The sequence below is a fragment of the Cariama cristata genome, unplaced genomic scaffold (genome assembly GCF_000690535.1).
Source record: "Cariama cristata isolate BGI_N322 unplaced genomic scaffold, ASM69053v1 scaffold6139, whole genome shotgun sequence".
Taxonomy (NCBI): Eukaryota; Metazoa; Chordata; class Aves; order Cariamiformes; family Cariamidae; genus Cariama; species Cariama cristata.
Genome location: NW_009636240.1, coordinates 28,543 through 44,712, shown reverse-complemented (window position 1 = coordinate 44,712; position 16,170 = coordinate 28,543). Strand labels below are relative to the sequence as shown.

At 40.7% G+C, this 16,170-nt stretch overlaps 1 protein-coding gene across 1 annotated transcript in view; it reads left to right on the top strand.

Annotated features, from left to right (window-relative positions):
* SLC25A26 (solute carrier family 25 (S-adenosylmethionine carrier), member 26) overlaps positions 1 to 16,170 on the top strand; it is an 89,153-nt gene that overhangs the window by 49,352 nt on the left and 23,631 nt on the right. The window contains exon 6 of the mRNA XM_009707845.1: positions 12,700 to 12,744. Coding sequence (XP_009706147.1) covers positions 12,700 to 12,744 — 45 coding nt within the window. The remainder of the gene's footprint in view (positions 1 to 12,699; positions 12,745 to 16,170) is intronic.

Genomic DNA, 16,170 nt, shown 5'->3' with positions numbered 1-16,170 from the left:
GAATCAGCACACTGTTCTGCAGGTTTCTTAACTCTTTTCATGATCCCGAAGACCACTACCAGCATTTGGTGGTACTGTTTAAAGGAAGGTGTTAATGGTATTATATCTCTTGACTGAAAGCCACAGTTGATTTTTGCTCTTGTGTGAGTTCTGCAAATTTTGGTTGTTTTGCCTGAAGTGGTCTATTAGTACTTGCTCTGAGATAAAAATTGCGTTTTAAGTGAAGAAAGCATTCTGGCACAAATTAGAAAATCCCAGGGAAGATAAATGAAAAATGTAATTAAAATGCCTTGAGGTTGAACCATTATGGGAATTGTAATGTATAGCTTGCTAATCTCGTTAGAAAAAATCCTGTTGTTATATGCTGCTAACACCAGTCTGTTCCTTTTCAGCCTAAAAGGTTATAAACATTACACTGGAAAAGGCGTTTGTTTTGAGATCTGCTCATTCTTTGTATTAGGCAATCGCATTGCTTTCCTTCCTTTTCTCTTTGGTCCTTAACTCGCTTGCTAATTTTTCTTTACTGCACTGCCTGTTCCCCAGTTCTTTGAGTCCAACTATGTGCAATGCAACCTCAGCAAGACCATGTCTTTGATCAGGATCGGTGTTTCTTTCTTCAGATGCTGCCTTGCAATGTTGTTGAACTAATTTGGACAGATATATCTCAGTTAGTCTCAGGGTGAAAGGAGCATCATGCATGTGTTAAGGGGTCTGCGAGTGGCACTCAGAATAAAGCATACAAATGCTGCAGGAACAGAAATAGTTCTGGAGACCTACCCAAGGGCAGGTTTCTCAAGCAGATACTAAAATACTGTCCACTGAAAAAGTAAAAATGTCTGAGGATTCCACATGGTTAGGGAATGTCTGGCTAATGTTTTTGTGTTTGATTTTTCTTTCCCCTCAAATAATGCCTGTTAGCGTAAAAATTATTTCATTGCTGATTTCCTGTTTCCCAGCTGGAAAACAATTGGGAAGACTATGGTTCAAATCATATATATGTATATATGTAAATCCCATCTACTGCTGTGTATCACAGACAAAAGCCCATACCAGGCAACGGAACTTAAGCCATTGCACTGGGAGTTTTGTCAATCTACCTGACAGCAGGTAATTGGCAATTCTGCCACTTGGCTGTGATGGGCATTTGACATGGCTGCAAAACCAACGAGGGAAAGAAATCATCTCAGTGGAACCTCTGGATGCAAAATGGCCTTTAAATGAATTAAAGCTGTGAGAGCAGCATTTCCCATCCCTTTTCCTCTAGAGGCTGTGCTGCAGTGGGCGTGCAATTTGGCTTTCTCCTTCTGGTGTCAATGTTTTCCACAGAAGTACATTTCTTAAAGGGACCATCAGTGCAACAGATGCTGTGCTCAGGCCTGTTGCGTGAGAGAGGAGTGTGCTGGAACTGGTGGGATCTGATCCCATCGTGGGGCCCTGGCAGTTACATTGACTGCTTGGATTTTTCTGCTGCTAGTTGTGATGCTAAAACCTCTTGGTGGAGCTGCAGTTGGGTTGTTACCTTGGTTTATCCTCTGTTGGGTGTTTGAGGTCACTTTGAGTTCTTTAGTGTGTATCTAAATTAACCCATGGAAAAGTTTAGACTATTATCTTTGGTTTTTCTCTTCATTCACCATGTTGGTTGCAGCCCCAACTTGGCAGAAAACTGTTTAGGCGTCAGTTCAACAAAACACTTTGGCCCAGCTCCAGCTCTGGATAGAGCTTTTGGATTAATGGGAAGTTGGGAGCGTGAAGAAGAGTATGGAGTCTAAGAACTTGTTTGGGTCTGGTGTTTAGTGTTTTTAAAGCATAATCTTGTTCTTATTCAGCAATAGTGAAAGTTAAGCATGTGCTTAAGTGCTTTGCCAAGCATGGAGGGGATGATTTATACTGGTCAAGTGGAAACTTAATAGTGTCTACTTTGCTGATCACAGCTATAACCAGGATTTCATAGAAGAGTTAGCTGCTGTCTTGCTCTGTAGTTCAGTTCATATCAGGCTCTGAAGATAGCCCAAACCTATAGCTGGGATGTGTGAACAGCTGTGCAGGATGAGCAAATGAAGAAAATAAGGGTTTGTGTGTGTCTGGGATGTTCCAGTTGTTTAGTTCTTGCCCACAAAAGCACCCTTATTCCTCTGGATCCTGTTCCCATGCTCTTGTAGTTTGGCACACTTTCCTCGTGTCCAGGCTGGGTAACAGTGTGAGAAATTGTTTTGGTTTAGCTTTATGGTTTAACTTTGTGATAGATCCTCAAGGCAAACAGAAATGAGGTGGCTGTATAAAGACATGCGAATGAATTCAAAGGCTTATGGTGAAAGCATCTTCTCCATAAATGAATTAAAACAAATCGATGAGAGTCATGGCTATTATTTCCACAGGTCTTATAATGGTGGTGCCCTTGTGCAAGTAGAGTTAGACTCCTGCGAGGAAGCCTGCAAGAGGTTCTTGAAAGCAAACTCTCCCTGCTCTCTGCATGCTGGATTTGCATATGCAGAGACATACAGCATTGCCTAAAGTTTTTCCCCAGCTCGCTGACAGGCAGGAAGTTGGGGGATGCAGCAGCAAGACGGCTTTCCCAGGGGCTCGATTGCCATGGACAAGTCTGGAAGTCCACACCTGGGAGGGCAACGAGTCCCAGGTGGCCCTGCAGTGTCTGACCTGACATCGTACAGCTGCTACCTTGGGGTGGAGGTGGAAGAAATGCTCCATTAGGAGCAGAGTAGCTCTCCAGCTGCATAGGCAGGGAGGTCTGCTGTGTCCGGGGGGCTTTCTGTTTAAATAGTTACAGAGTCTGCAGAATTGGTTAAACTGTCAAAAAAAAATTCTGGAGGATAAAAAAAAAAAGGGAACCATCCTTCCTGTATCTGTACGTGCATTGTCTAACTGTTCATTTGGGTTCGATCAAATGCTTGTTGCGATTTTTCAATTCACTTTAGTGAGTTTTAGATTAGATCTTTTGTAATGTAGAATCAGATTAAAGTTTGTGGAACTCTAGTTGCAGTTCAGGAAAGCTCATGCTCTAATCCATAAAAGCTAGGAGAGATCATTGTCGTAAGCTAGTCCCCTGATGTAACATAGGCAAATCATTTCACTGAGAGACTTCTGCAAGACCACAGGCTAAAGCAGTGCAACTGTTTATTAAAAATAAAAAAGGTAGATGAGGGAGAGAAAATAGTCCAGTGTTATTTCAGGCATACAGGAGAGTCAGACTATTCAGTACAAGACTTAAGGGCATATTTAACTGCCACTCTGTAAAAAGGTGGGAAATTAGACGGGTTTTAGTGCTTTGCAGAACCAGCTCCTATTCAGCCAACACCAACGGAGATCACATGTGGCGAACTCTTTCAAGGAGTCTGTGAAGATCACTCCCTTGACTCCAGCTGTGCTGACCTGCCATTTAGGTTGCTGTATGATGGAGCACTCACCCTGACCTGCTGAAACTTCCCCTGTGTTTCCCCTGAGCATCCTTTCATTGGCACCCGTTGGGGCACTGCCTGGGACACTGCGAGCACCTTGCAGGACGAGGCTATTTCTTCTTTTACCTGAGGTGTGCAATGCAGATAGGGCTCTTCCTAAATAGTTGAAAATAGCAGTCAGAGAAGGAAGCTTAGCAGTGCCCCATTTTGTGAGATACTTGCAGAATTTTGAATGTGTATACGCCTAAGTGTATATATATGTGTGTAAGGTAAGTAAAATGCCTTTATGTGAATAGCATTTCCTAAATTTGACATTAATCTGCATTTTTTCTCTCTGCCACATGATGGGGATAATGGTGTAAGATATATAAACAGTACTGTGTGGGTCATCCACTTCAAAGAAAGACGTTTCAACTTGGTGGTTTATAGTAGTTGTTCCGTTAATGTTGGCTTTGCACTAGCCTCAATGGAGTAATTTTCTCATAGTATCTGTGGGGTGTTTTGTTTAAAGCAACATTTGGCTACTTGTTTTATTCTGGTGTGGTTTTTTGTGGTTTTGGTTTGTGTGTTTGTTTTTTTTTTTTTCACAAAAGGCAAATACTCAGGAATACCCTTACCAAATAAGCAGGGCTATTGATGCAGCAAAACACCAAAGTTCATATTTGGTAAAGCATTCAAAAGAATTTGCTTAGCTTGCATTAACTTTATTGGGACTTCAAGTTGTACTTAAATGTACACAGCCTAGGCTCAAATACAGCTACTAGTAGTAGGGCTGTTGTGTATGCTTCTGTAAAAGCAGGGAATTTGCGGCAGTTCCTGCTTAAGAAGTTTAAAAGAGCACATCCTAGATCTTGCTCTGACCGTGAGTCTGAGTCTGTGCATCCTGGGAAGGACACGGTGAGATCCAAATTAGTTGATCCTTGTGTTGTATGCTAGAACTCTTGCATCCACTCTCTCCTCTTTTCTCCGTCTTGAGCACAGGTCCTGATCCAGAGGCTATCGAAGCCACATGTGCAAAATTCCCAGCAATTTCAGTGAACTTTGGATCAGGCCCATATGCAAAGGCAGAAATGGATTTTCCCATGGAAATTTTTTAGTGACATTCAGAAATGTCCTGGTGAGAGATGTATTTAATTTTTATGATGAGAGGTGCTGTGTTATATTTGTAATCATAACGTAGTACCAAGATATTTGTAACAAAACTGCTATAGGTTGAGATACGTCCAGGAAGGGGGAGACATGTTTCTTTCCACTCCTAATTTTTTTTGTGGCCGTTACTCTGAGGACAAGAGTTCTTATGCTGATACCAGTGCAATATACAGCTGCACTGTTGTCAAGTTTATTTGATGGAATATTTGCTGGATGAAGCAATACTCTCACTCCTCTCCATAGAACCACCTGCCTTGTGAATCAAATGTACTGCTTGTTTAATTCCTTGTGCTTAGGTCCTTGTATCTCCTTGCAAAATTATCATTTGAGGAACAGTTCAACTCTGTGATACAGCAAATCTGTCAGTCCAATATCTGCATATAATTTTTTTCTTTGATTAGAGTTTAAAAGTTTGTATTTAGAGGCTCTCCCTTGATAGATGCCTTTCATAAGGCATTTTTGTAACTATACTTACATTTAAAATGTTACATGTATGTAAAATGTATGTTAAAATGCCCTCAAAGTTAGTGAACTACGTGCTGCCCAGACAGCAGCATGTAAGCAGGCATGTGTGTGTGCACCCACGTATTGATGTAATAGCTTCTCCAAATGCTAGAGTTTTTCCTTAGAAGACTTTTTCCAGAAATGCTGCACTCCATGCTCTAGGGTTCTGCTCCTATGTTTTTTTCATGAGAACAAAGATTAGTTCTTCATGGTCCTAAACGCAATGCATGTGCATGACTTAAAGGCATTACCTACCAATAAATAGGAGATTAGCTGCGGCTTGTGTATTTCCTGATCAGTTCAGGTTTTTTCAGATGGCTCGTTGTTATCCCGTTTCCTTTAACGATGGGACACTTTAATGAGTTTGCCATCTGACATACATCTGCTTCCTGTTAAACAATACCTTCATTCTTCTAGAGCTGCTAAACTCATCTTTTATCCTGCAAGATTTTTATCTGCGCCTTGAAAACAGCATGTACAAATTGGTGTCAGCATATTCATTTTCTTGTTGAGGATTTTTTTGGTATGTTGTTTTCAGGAATGAATAGCAAAACAGGCATCTGCTTTAGTGCTTGCTTGTTGGAAAATGGGAGAACATGGATATTAGTTGTCTAATTAGAGACTGGTCAGTCCAGCTCCTGTTTGAAGTACAATCAGATTGACTTCTGTGGCTATCATTATACAGTTTCTAATAGTTATTCTGTTCACCTAGCAAAGTAAGAGGCAAAAGCGGGGGATTTTGAAGGCTTTTAATATTGTTTCTTTGAGGAAAAAGTCTTCAATAGCTCGATGATAGTCTGTCTCACGCATGTTGCCAAGTAAGGGCTCTGTGATCATCGGGCTCTCTTAAATCAATCCAGCCTGCATTGAGTTTGTGCATCTGCCTCAGTGCTTCTCTTTTTCCCATGTTTTGGGAACACGCAGTCATGCTGGATCTCTGACACTGTCCTTCCCCTTCTCTGGTCAACACTTACCCTCCAGAAAACCTTTTTTTTCTCTTTTTTACTTTTTTTTTGTGGTGGGTTGTTTTTTTTTAATCATAAAACCTGTTTCTAGTGGAGGGAAAACTGGATAGAATTTTCCTTGTATTTACCTATCTCTACATAATGTCCTTTATATGTTGCTTTTATAATAAGGTGTGATGCTGTTTAAAAGAAAATCCTGTTGTATGTGAAGTTCTGCCACACAGGCCCAAAGGACACCTGTGAGAATGGCTTGTAACCAAATTAAGCAACCCTGTGGGGCACATAGTGTTTTGTCTCTGAAAGGAATTTACTTCCAAACGTTCACATATGCCAGGTGACAAATGGAAATACTTTGGATTTAGAGCTGGGGAAACAGAGGAAGCAAGGTGCAAATATTTATTTGAGGATTAGTGGATACTTGAATCAGAATAATGGGTGTAATTCAGGAATTGTGTATTTCTTCCTATTTATAGCTTACGGTTGTCTTCCAGCTCACACAGGGTTAATGTTATTTGCTTGAAAATGAGGGAATTGCTGGTTACCTCAAGTGGCTGCTGGTGCATGATCTGAAACCTTTATTTTAATGATACTCTTGGCACTGTTGAGACCGGTGTTTCTACCACCCTAAATGCTGTTCCTTTGCCTCTGGCAGTGCTGCAGAGCCATGTGTTCAACTCCAAAGAGCTGTGAAAAGTTGTTCGTTGCAAATGCAACTTAATCATTTTACCTGTGATAGCCCAGCTTCCCATGTGGCTCCACCTCTCTTTGACTTCTTGCAATCTTATAGGAAGGTGCTGTACATGAACTTGGTCTTTCACTGTGTCCCTGAAGGAATGGAGCCAAGAGGAGATCTTCTGTGGTCATTGCTATACCAGTGTTGTCATACTTGCCTGAAGAGTTTTGTTTCTAATTGCATCAGTGTTTATTAACAAAGCCCTCCATCATTTATTTAACATATAAACTTGTCCATTCTTTCACCGCTCTCACACCTTTCATCTCTCCGAGCTGCAGGAACACTGCTGATGGCTTTGACAGTCTTTCATTCATGTCAAGATACAAATTACCTTCATTAGGTTCCTTGTGGAGTCTGCAATTTATCAAGGAGGATCTGGGACGCAGTAATAATTGAAACTTTGCAGGAAAAATCATCAACTTTGTCAGCTTTGGGATACTATCGATGATGGTTGTGCTCAGCTCCTCTATACCTTCACCTTTAGTCAGTGCTGGGGAAAGCTATGGGTCTTCATACCCTACGATGTGTAATGGTGTCTATTGCTATGACCTCTGACATGACCAGGGGAGAGGCTTACCTCATTTCATGCTTTTCAACTCCCATCATGGGGAAAAGTATATTTATAGCTGGAACATCAGTTTATCATAATCCAGATGTATTGGGCAAGTGTGTGAAGAATTTTAGGAGGACAAGACACTGAACCAGATTTACTGTGATTATTAACGGAAATGTTCTGGTGTTAACTCCAGTGGGCAGACTGGGTTGTTTTATTCTACTGTAACTTGAACCTATTTGAAAAGAACCATCTTTTATAAAGAAGCTGATTTAAAAAAAAAAAAAAAGTGAAAAAAACTTATGTAAAGGGAAGATTGTTCTGAAATTTGTGGTTTATGTATCCTTGGAAAACAGTATGTTTTTTGATACTCAGAAGTGGGTTATTAGACTTTTCTTTGTAATTGCAGTGGAGAAGGCACAATTTGGCACCTGCAGTCCAGATGCTGTGGTGGATTACTCCTTGTAAATACAGGCTTCAGCAGTGATAGGATCTCTATGAGCCTCATCAAAGTCCATGCAAGTGCCAGGTTAGGTGCAAGTTTGAGAACTACTCAGTGATGCCTGCAGTACGTTCTCCCTGAAGGAAACAGATGTTGTGACTGTTGGCCTTTGTGATATTCGTACTGTCAAAATCCTCTTCATAACTGTTGCCTTTTCTCCTTTTGCTGTTAATGTAGAGAATGGTGGAGGTAGGGGTGAGGGCAGTTTCTGGGACAGAGGTACAGTGTCAGAGATATTGAGAAAGCTCTTGCAAGGTGAGCCTGTTTTCTCCTCTGGCTGTTTATGCCAATGTCTCTTTCAGTATTTACTCTAATGTTTGTAAAAACAGATAGGTCTTCTGGAGAGCAAAGCCCACTGAACTGGAAACAGAGAAAACCTGAATAAACAAACATGTGCCACAGATTAGTAAGAACATCTGTAGGTTTTATATTGTTTTGAGAACACATACCACATAGTTTTTCATTTCTTGTGCTTTTCTAGTTTCTCTCTTTTCTTTCTGCCTCTCTGTTTTCTTCTATTTAAATATATTGCTAATAAAGGTTGGAGGTAGAAAGCACAGCTGGACTCTGCATGACATGCCACTGTTTAATTTCTAGCTCGGAGGATGAGAAGAAGAGTAGTTTTATTGTATCCTAGAAGAGAATAAAGCCACATGCAAATTCCAGCCATGGACATCTGTTTCCTCTTTGTGTGAAAGAATTCTCATATTTGGAAGGGAATCCCAGTTCTGAAGGGGCTGAAGAGTGTTTTTTTTTTTCCTTTTTTTTTTTTTTTCCTTTCGGTTCTTCCCCCCCTTCTTTGCCACTCCTTTACCATTTTCTCCTTGCTCCCTGGCTGCTGTGTTTCCTTCGGGACAGTGTCAGCTTGCAATTTAACATCAGATTTGGAATGGGTGAATTTTGAGTTATTTGAAAATGTGTTGTAGTTACAAAGAGTATTATTAAGAGCTCCTCCTTAAATTTCTTTAATTAATGTGGTGGGAGGACTTTTACTGTGTCATCAGTCTTCAATACTTGCAGGTTGGTATTTTTTTTTTAGAAGTGGAGATGGTGTGTATCTGTTGCTCTGGCTGTGAAGTGCAACTATTTCTAGAAGTAACTTATTAATTAATCTTTTAAAATCATTCTGTATCAGGGACATGAAGTAGATCTCTAGAAATTAGAATCTGCAGTGTTCATTACATTAAGTTGGGCATCAGGTGCGAAGGACTACAGAGACCAGAGTAAATGATAATTTCACTAACCTATAAAACATTATAGAATAATGAATTACAGCTCTCTGGGGGCTTTAAACGTTTGGTTTTTTTTTTGGTCTAAGAGTTGACTCTGAACAAACAGCAGAGTTATATAACATTAGGCCAGACATGAGAACTGGTACTCTCTGTCTATTTTATATTAATGTCAAATGAGGGGTTGGTGGAGCTCGCCAGGGTTTCGTATTTGCTGGCAGAAGGTTACCCACATGTGTGGAGCACATTTTTATTGTTGCCTTAGCCTATTTCAGGCATAAATATCGCTGCCTGGCAGGGTGTGATTCTGTTCATTGCTGAAGAACTTTTCTTTTAAAAAGCAAAATATGAGAAGGAATGAAATGCTGTAAGTGTTCAAATTTAGAAGTGTCCCCAGACTGCGAGATTTTGTCACATCTGTCATGGCAGGGGAATAAAGGGCAATAAGCCATCTAAAGGCTTTTTCATTGTTGGATGAGTTACTCTTGCAGTACTATTTCTTTTTGCATATATTAATCCTACTTTTGGGTGTTGGCTGTTTAGTCTGGTCTCTTAGGGAAACAAGGCTTATGCAAACAGGGTTTATGCACACACAAACGCATAGCAGCCTGTGCAGCCCTTGGACATGTGCGCTGCAAAAATGTGACAGAAAGGCAGAGGCTGCAAAGATAAATAGAAGTTCCTGTAAGTTTCTTGAAAATACGTGTGTGACGGGACAATAAAGGCGATTTAAGGGGTTTGAGGGAAGGTTTGCAATAGGAACTGAACTTTTCAACAGGGGCTGTGGAATAGATGTTGAGAGGAAATGTGATGGAGGTCCCTGTCGTGGGAAGATTGCCGAACCCAGCTTGGAAATTATTTGGCTTCAGAGAATCTGACAAAACCCAAATCCGCAGGAAACCAGACTCCCTTTCATTCCGGTACCCATGAAATTGCTTGTGTGGATTTTGGTTTTAAGTCAGCACGTTGTCAAACAGCCTCCAATGGATGACTGTAAGAGATGAAGGACATCTCCTTAGGATCTTCTTTGTGCAGGCAGAGGTGCTGCTCTGCTTGTTTTTGTTGGTGCTGTTTCCTAGTTTGTTTGGTTTTTGCAAGTTTTCAAACTCTATTGAAAGTGTGGCTTATGAATGTTTAGGCCCTTATCCTGCAGGCATCTTGGAGAGGAAGGAGCCCAGCAGCTGCGCAGATCCCACTGACACACATCCGAAATCTTCCCAGGCGTTTTGGAAGCCTGCGCATCGCAGCATCTCGTGGGGCGCATGGGGAAAAGTGAAACCGATAATCCCCATCCAGCTCTGGTCCCCGCTGAGTGGGACACGGAAAGCAAACACCAAGAATGCTGAAAAATCAAACAGCAGTTGTGAACAAATTTCCTCTTTGATTGCAATGCTTCTAGCTAGGAGATAAAAAGGGGTTTATGTCAAAAGCTTCCCTTGTAGTCTTATTAACAGCTGCATAATTTTACCACTCATTTGCGAGCATAAAAAAGCAAAACTTGGAGACTGTATTTGAAAGCTTGTTTGTTTTGGTGTACAGCTGGATACAGAACGTTTCCTTTTCTCTTTTTTTAACAAATTTGAAGCAAATGTAGTGGGTATTGTTTCTTTTTTTTTGTTTGGTTTTTGGCCTAGATAATAGAAGATTATGTTGTTTTTCATTTTACATTGCAAAGAAGTCATGCCATTTAACTCCAATTCAACAACGATGCAGCAGCATCTGGATATATGTATCTTCTCATAAATATATTACCACACATTACTGTCAAATAGCTGGACTCTTTTTCACCCAGTATTAATAACGAAATTTAATTGCTACACTAGAGTTTCAAGGCTCTGATAAATAAGAGCTATGCCTGACCTTTATTGTGGGGCTCTCAGATGCCACCAGGGATATTGCTCATTGTTCAAGATGACAAACTTCCTCTGAGATTTCAGTTTGTCAGCTCAATGTACAGCAGTGACATTGATTTCTTCTCACTACCATTTCCTGCCTGAATAGATAACAAATTTTCTGTGGCAGGTGTCTGTCAAGCTTAGTTTTGCCTGGCAGATTGACTTAATAGACTCATTTATTAATCATTAGTTGCAACACAGTGAAGCAGACAATACTCTTAGCTCTTGTGATGTTGAATGGATGTACCATTTCAGATTCCTTTGTGTAGCTTGAATTTAGGTTTAATAAGCCGTTCATATCTCTGTAGTGAATGTTTTTAACCTGATGTTACTTATGTTACAAAAGATTGCAGAGATTTATGTATTAGTTAAGTGTGACCCATTTTGAGCGTCTACTACTTTTCATGGCAAAAGGTGCTGTAAGTGCTTTCTGAGACTGATAGTATGGTGCATGAACTGCAAAATCACCCTAAATTAGGAGAAAACTAATCCTACATGCATTGTGATTGAGGAAGGAATATAAGAATAGGAGAAGAAAATAGGTTCTTGGAAGAAGATTTGAAACTGGGGCTGACCAGCTGTTAACATGGAGGAGAGAACTGCAGAAGCATTTAGGAAAGGGCAAAGCAGACCTGCAGATATAGCTGCAGGGCAATTCTAGCAGAGGATAGTATTTTCATAGGGGCCCCTTTCTCTGACATGTCTTGAGATATCTTGGGCTGGAGATAGCAAAGGCAGTGTCGGTACCAGAGGTGGATATTGGATAGGGCTTGTCGGAGTGGTGAAGGAGTAGGAAGAGCTAGAAGAACTTAGTGGAGAGATTGGAGGAGGAAGAAACTATAAGGGGACACATAACCTTGGAAAGTGATGTCTCTTGTTGCAAAGAATCAGTCTGTTCATGGTGAAAACTGACTTACTACACGTGTTAGCCCTGCACAGCCTACAGAGCTGATGGAGATGTATGTTTGCTTTTTTCCCTGTGTGTTAAGGGAGTTGGTCACGAGGCATTTATCAGGGCAAAATCTGTAAAGGAGCTGGAAATGCACAGGCACTGCTGGGGACACATGGCAGCCGGAATTAGCCTAGGTAGAGTCATAAGCTGTTGCTGGACAGAAGAACTGCTCATTATAGGTGATGAGAATCACCAAGCTTCTCCCTTGGGTTTGAGAACCACCAAGCTTCTCCCTTGGGTTTTAGCTGGGTTGTGGTAGCTCTTCACAACCTGCTTTTAATTCTCAGGGGAGCTTGTTAATGTGAGATCACTGGGAGATGTTCAGGAAAGTTTCTGCAGCTGATGCCCAACTGCAAAGCCCTCGTTGGAGCACAACTGTTTTCAGCTCAGCATTTGTGAGAGTGTGTATTGCTGAAGATGTTTTTTTGCCAAGCTGCGTTCCTGGCCTTGGGAACGTGTTTCTTGAACCATCCTTACAGCTTTCTTGGCTGAGCGTCAAACCAAGAATGTCCCTGCACTAGATCATACTGCTTATTGCTCTTCTAGGCCACCCTGGTAACAATACATTAACCTCTCAGCAGGGAATGTAATAAACAAAGTAAAACTGCTTTAGTGAAACTAGTCATTTAATGGCAGCGTACATAAAGTGTCCATAAAGATTTGTAAATGTAATAAGCTGCAGTTCACTGAGTGAACAATAACTGTTCCTAATTTAGCCAGTTGAGGAACATGGCAACCTAATTTGCTTTTGTAACATTATGTTGTTGGTGTTTTTGTTTTTTTTTTCTTTTCCCACCTCTCCAGATTCCTTTCTCTCTGGTACAGTTTCCCCTCTGGGAGTCCTTAAAGGTAAGTCCTCTTTAATGATAGAAATATAAGTTATACATTTTGCAAACGCTTTCCATGGTAACCTATCTAACTTGATTATCACAATTGTGGGCATGTCCAAGAATCAGTAAGTAGGTATCAACCTACCTGTGTGTGTGAAGATCATTTGCCTGCGTATCTGAAAAATAACAGGAAATATCTAACCACTGATATGGCATGCAATCTAAATTTTATTCCCCAAAATGCCAGAAATCTTACCTTCTGCTCTAACTTTTTTTACTAATTAAAGAAGAGTGGGAACTGTCTTGCATTGTGTGATTTTATTTTATTTTTTTTTTAAATTTTTTTAGTGTTTCACTCTTCAGAGTAACAGGAAATTGCGAATGATACAGAGAAAACTGATTGAGCCTTTTTTTGTAGACAGGGAGAGACTCTCAGTGCATCACTGACAAGATATTTTGATTGGCTGCCTATACTTTATTTAAAGGTCATTTAAAGAAGGTGTCAATGCATGGTGTTTTAATAGTGCAGTCTTTCAGAATGATGTGCTGTTCTCCCACCAGCTGGTTGCTTTGTTTATCATGGATGGAGTCAGGGTCTAGATTTTTGAGCACAGGGTCGGATTCGAAGACATGTAATTTCTCCGTCTTGGTGTGTTGTTGTTTGTTTTTTTTTCCACTCACTGCAAAAGATGAAGGAAGGGGTTTTTCAGGTGCTTTGAAATCCTGGGTTGGAAGCACAGAAAATTACTCCAGATTATTAAAAGCATTGTAGCAAAATATAATATTTATGAGAGGAGCTGGAGAGAGAGTAACTTTCTTCTTGTTAAGGATGCTGGACTTTCTCAAAAGCTTGGCACTGAGACCCAAACTGGGCAGAGTTACTGGAAGGGTGGGAACTGGTGATGATCTTCCTTGCCCCTTGCTACTTCTATTTAGGGAGGGAGACTTATGTTCTCCTTGGTCCTTATATGCTGACTTGGGATAATAACTTGTTCTCTCGCTGTGTGTCAGTAGCTTGGGTTATTCTGGGGGAACAAGCCCACAGTGTGAATGCTTGCATCTAGAAGCTTCAGGGAGTCAAATATAAAGGGGAGCCCAAAGCAGGAGGAGAATGAAATACATCGAGAGCTTTCACAGAACTGAGCTGGGTTTTGTAGAGGGTTCTGTAGGTGCTTCATGAACTTGCCCTGATGTGGTGTCTGGGTATTGTCCCATTGCACAGGGTAGCTTTGACTGCCTTATTAGGAATCTGTTTCCCTGCTAGTGTCTAGGAATGGCTTTCTGTAAACTCTTCGGCAGCGATATTGGCCTGACCTGCTAATTGTTAGTGCAGCAGCCGTGTTTGGGAGCAAGAGGTGGCAGTGCTTAAAGAGAAAGTGTGGTGTTCTTGCCAAAACCACATAAAACAGCAACATCGTGTAGCTGTTTTCAGAATGTAAAGTTGTTTTAACCAATGTCCATGTAGCTATGACAATAAAATGTACTGTTTAGATTGCAGCCTTTAAAGAAGGCAGTTTGAATTTAGCTAGCTATAGGAGTGAGTCACTTAGGATGAAACCTCATGTTTAATCTAAGGAGGTCAGTGCAGATCTGAAGAGAAACAAAATCAGATCAGTTTGTCCCATGAACTCATTGCAATATGTTCTTCTGACTGTGGAACCGAGAGTAGAAAACCACAAAAATCAGTCTTGCATGCTCCAGTCACTTTGGCTTAGCACATGGAGAGAGCTCAAGGTTTGTCACATCAAAGCCAGGCAGTGAAAGCAGAAATACATTTTGTTTATACGAATGAAGCTCTTAAATTGTGCTGATAGTCCAACAAAGGATGAAAACCATTATGGTCCCATCAACAGGCTGGATGTGGCCAGTAGCATCATCAACAGGCGTATGATTCAGGCTACGGCTTCTCACAGGTGCATGAAGGGAGCATGAAGAGACAGTAATTAAGAAGAGGTAGGAGTGCAAAGGACAAGAGAAAAATGGCACAAAGCCTGAACATAGAAGAGTGATTGAGGTAGTGTCTGAGGGACTATTCTGTACTGTATTGATGGGATTCCTTGAGAAAGTAAATACGTGAGCAGTTTTGTATGATGTCTGTGGATCATCTCACAGAAGAGAACAGAAGAAGTGCTGTGGCTGTGTCATTTTAAAAACAATTAATACGAAGTTACAGAAGCTGATGGAAGATAGACTCAGTCTTATAATTCCCCTAACAAGCTAGTCCCCATATAAATGAGGGAAAATACCTTTCCACTGTAAAGGACAGTTAGCAAGGCACATGGAAGAAGAGAGTTCCCTTTTCCTTCACATATGTGCTGGCTGCAGCCAGCAGCAGGGTGTTAAGCTTAAAGAAGCCTAGTAAAGACTTCTTGTAGGTAGCAAATCGGGTGTTTCTATATCCCATTTTCTCTATCTGCTTTGCTCCAAGCTACCTTGGTTATTCTTTATGCTTCCATCAGGCTTTAACCACATAGTTTACATGCACGGTTTTCTTCTGTCTGTGAATGTAGACCAGCTGTCCTATATGAGAGTCAACGTGCATATCAGGCACTAAACTAAGTTAGAAGGAGAGAGCATTGTATACCATACTAAACTACAAGGTTGTGTATGCTATGGGTGTTGGCAAAGGGAGAGTTGCAGTAATTAGCAAGAAACAGATACTGCTTCAAATACAAGGCTTACTGCCAGTTACTCAGGTGAACTCAGAATTTAGAAACAGTTAATAGACTCCTTTCTTAGTTCACAATGATTCAAGAAACAACAATAAAGAAATGATGGTGATTTTAATGAAAAAAGCCAGCCAACTCCTCTTTTTTTGGATGTAGATAACATCCACTGCTATAATGCATGCTTAATGTCCTTTCTCTTCCCAGTTCTTCATTTTTCCATATTTTGTTTTAGGCACAGATTATTGATATAAATGAAAGGGGAGAAGGAAACTCTGCTGTGGTGTATCAGATTTCAGGACAGATGTTGTAATTCTCTAGTAGGGTGAGTTAGTGTAGCGCTTCTCTGTCTCTTTAGCCCAAGCCTTACAGCTTAAACTAATTTTTAATTCTTCTCAGGGTTCAGGAAAAGAAAGAGTATTTCAAATCTCATTCACTCTCTGCTACGCCAGGCCTTGGAGGAGCACCATTGCCAATTACCACTGTGGCAGTTTGATCGGATTTAGGTTATTTTAGGTGAGCTAATGTTTCTGATCCCATCTCAAAGCCAACTAGCCATGAAGAAAAGCAGCAGAACATAGATGTGGTGTGCTTTCCAAACACCAGCCAAGCACACTGCCTTCTGTATTAGTTCAAATTTTGGAATAACATAAGATACAGTCCCCTTGTATGCTGCTCTGACATTTCCAAGGTGCCCTTGTAACTTGCTTTGGAACTATTCTATGTGTGTTCTTCATTGTGGGAATTTCAAATTACAGGCCTGTGTATTTGGCATGAAA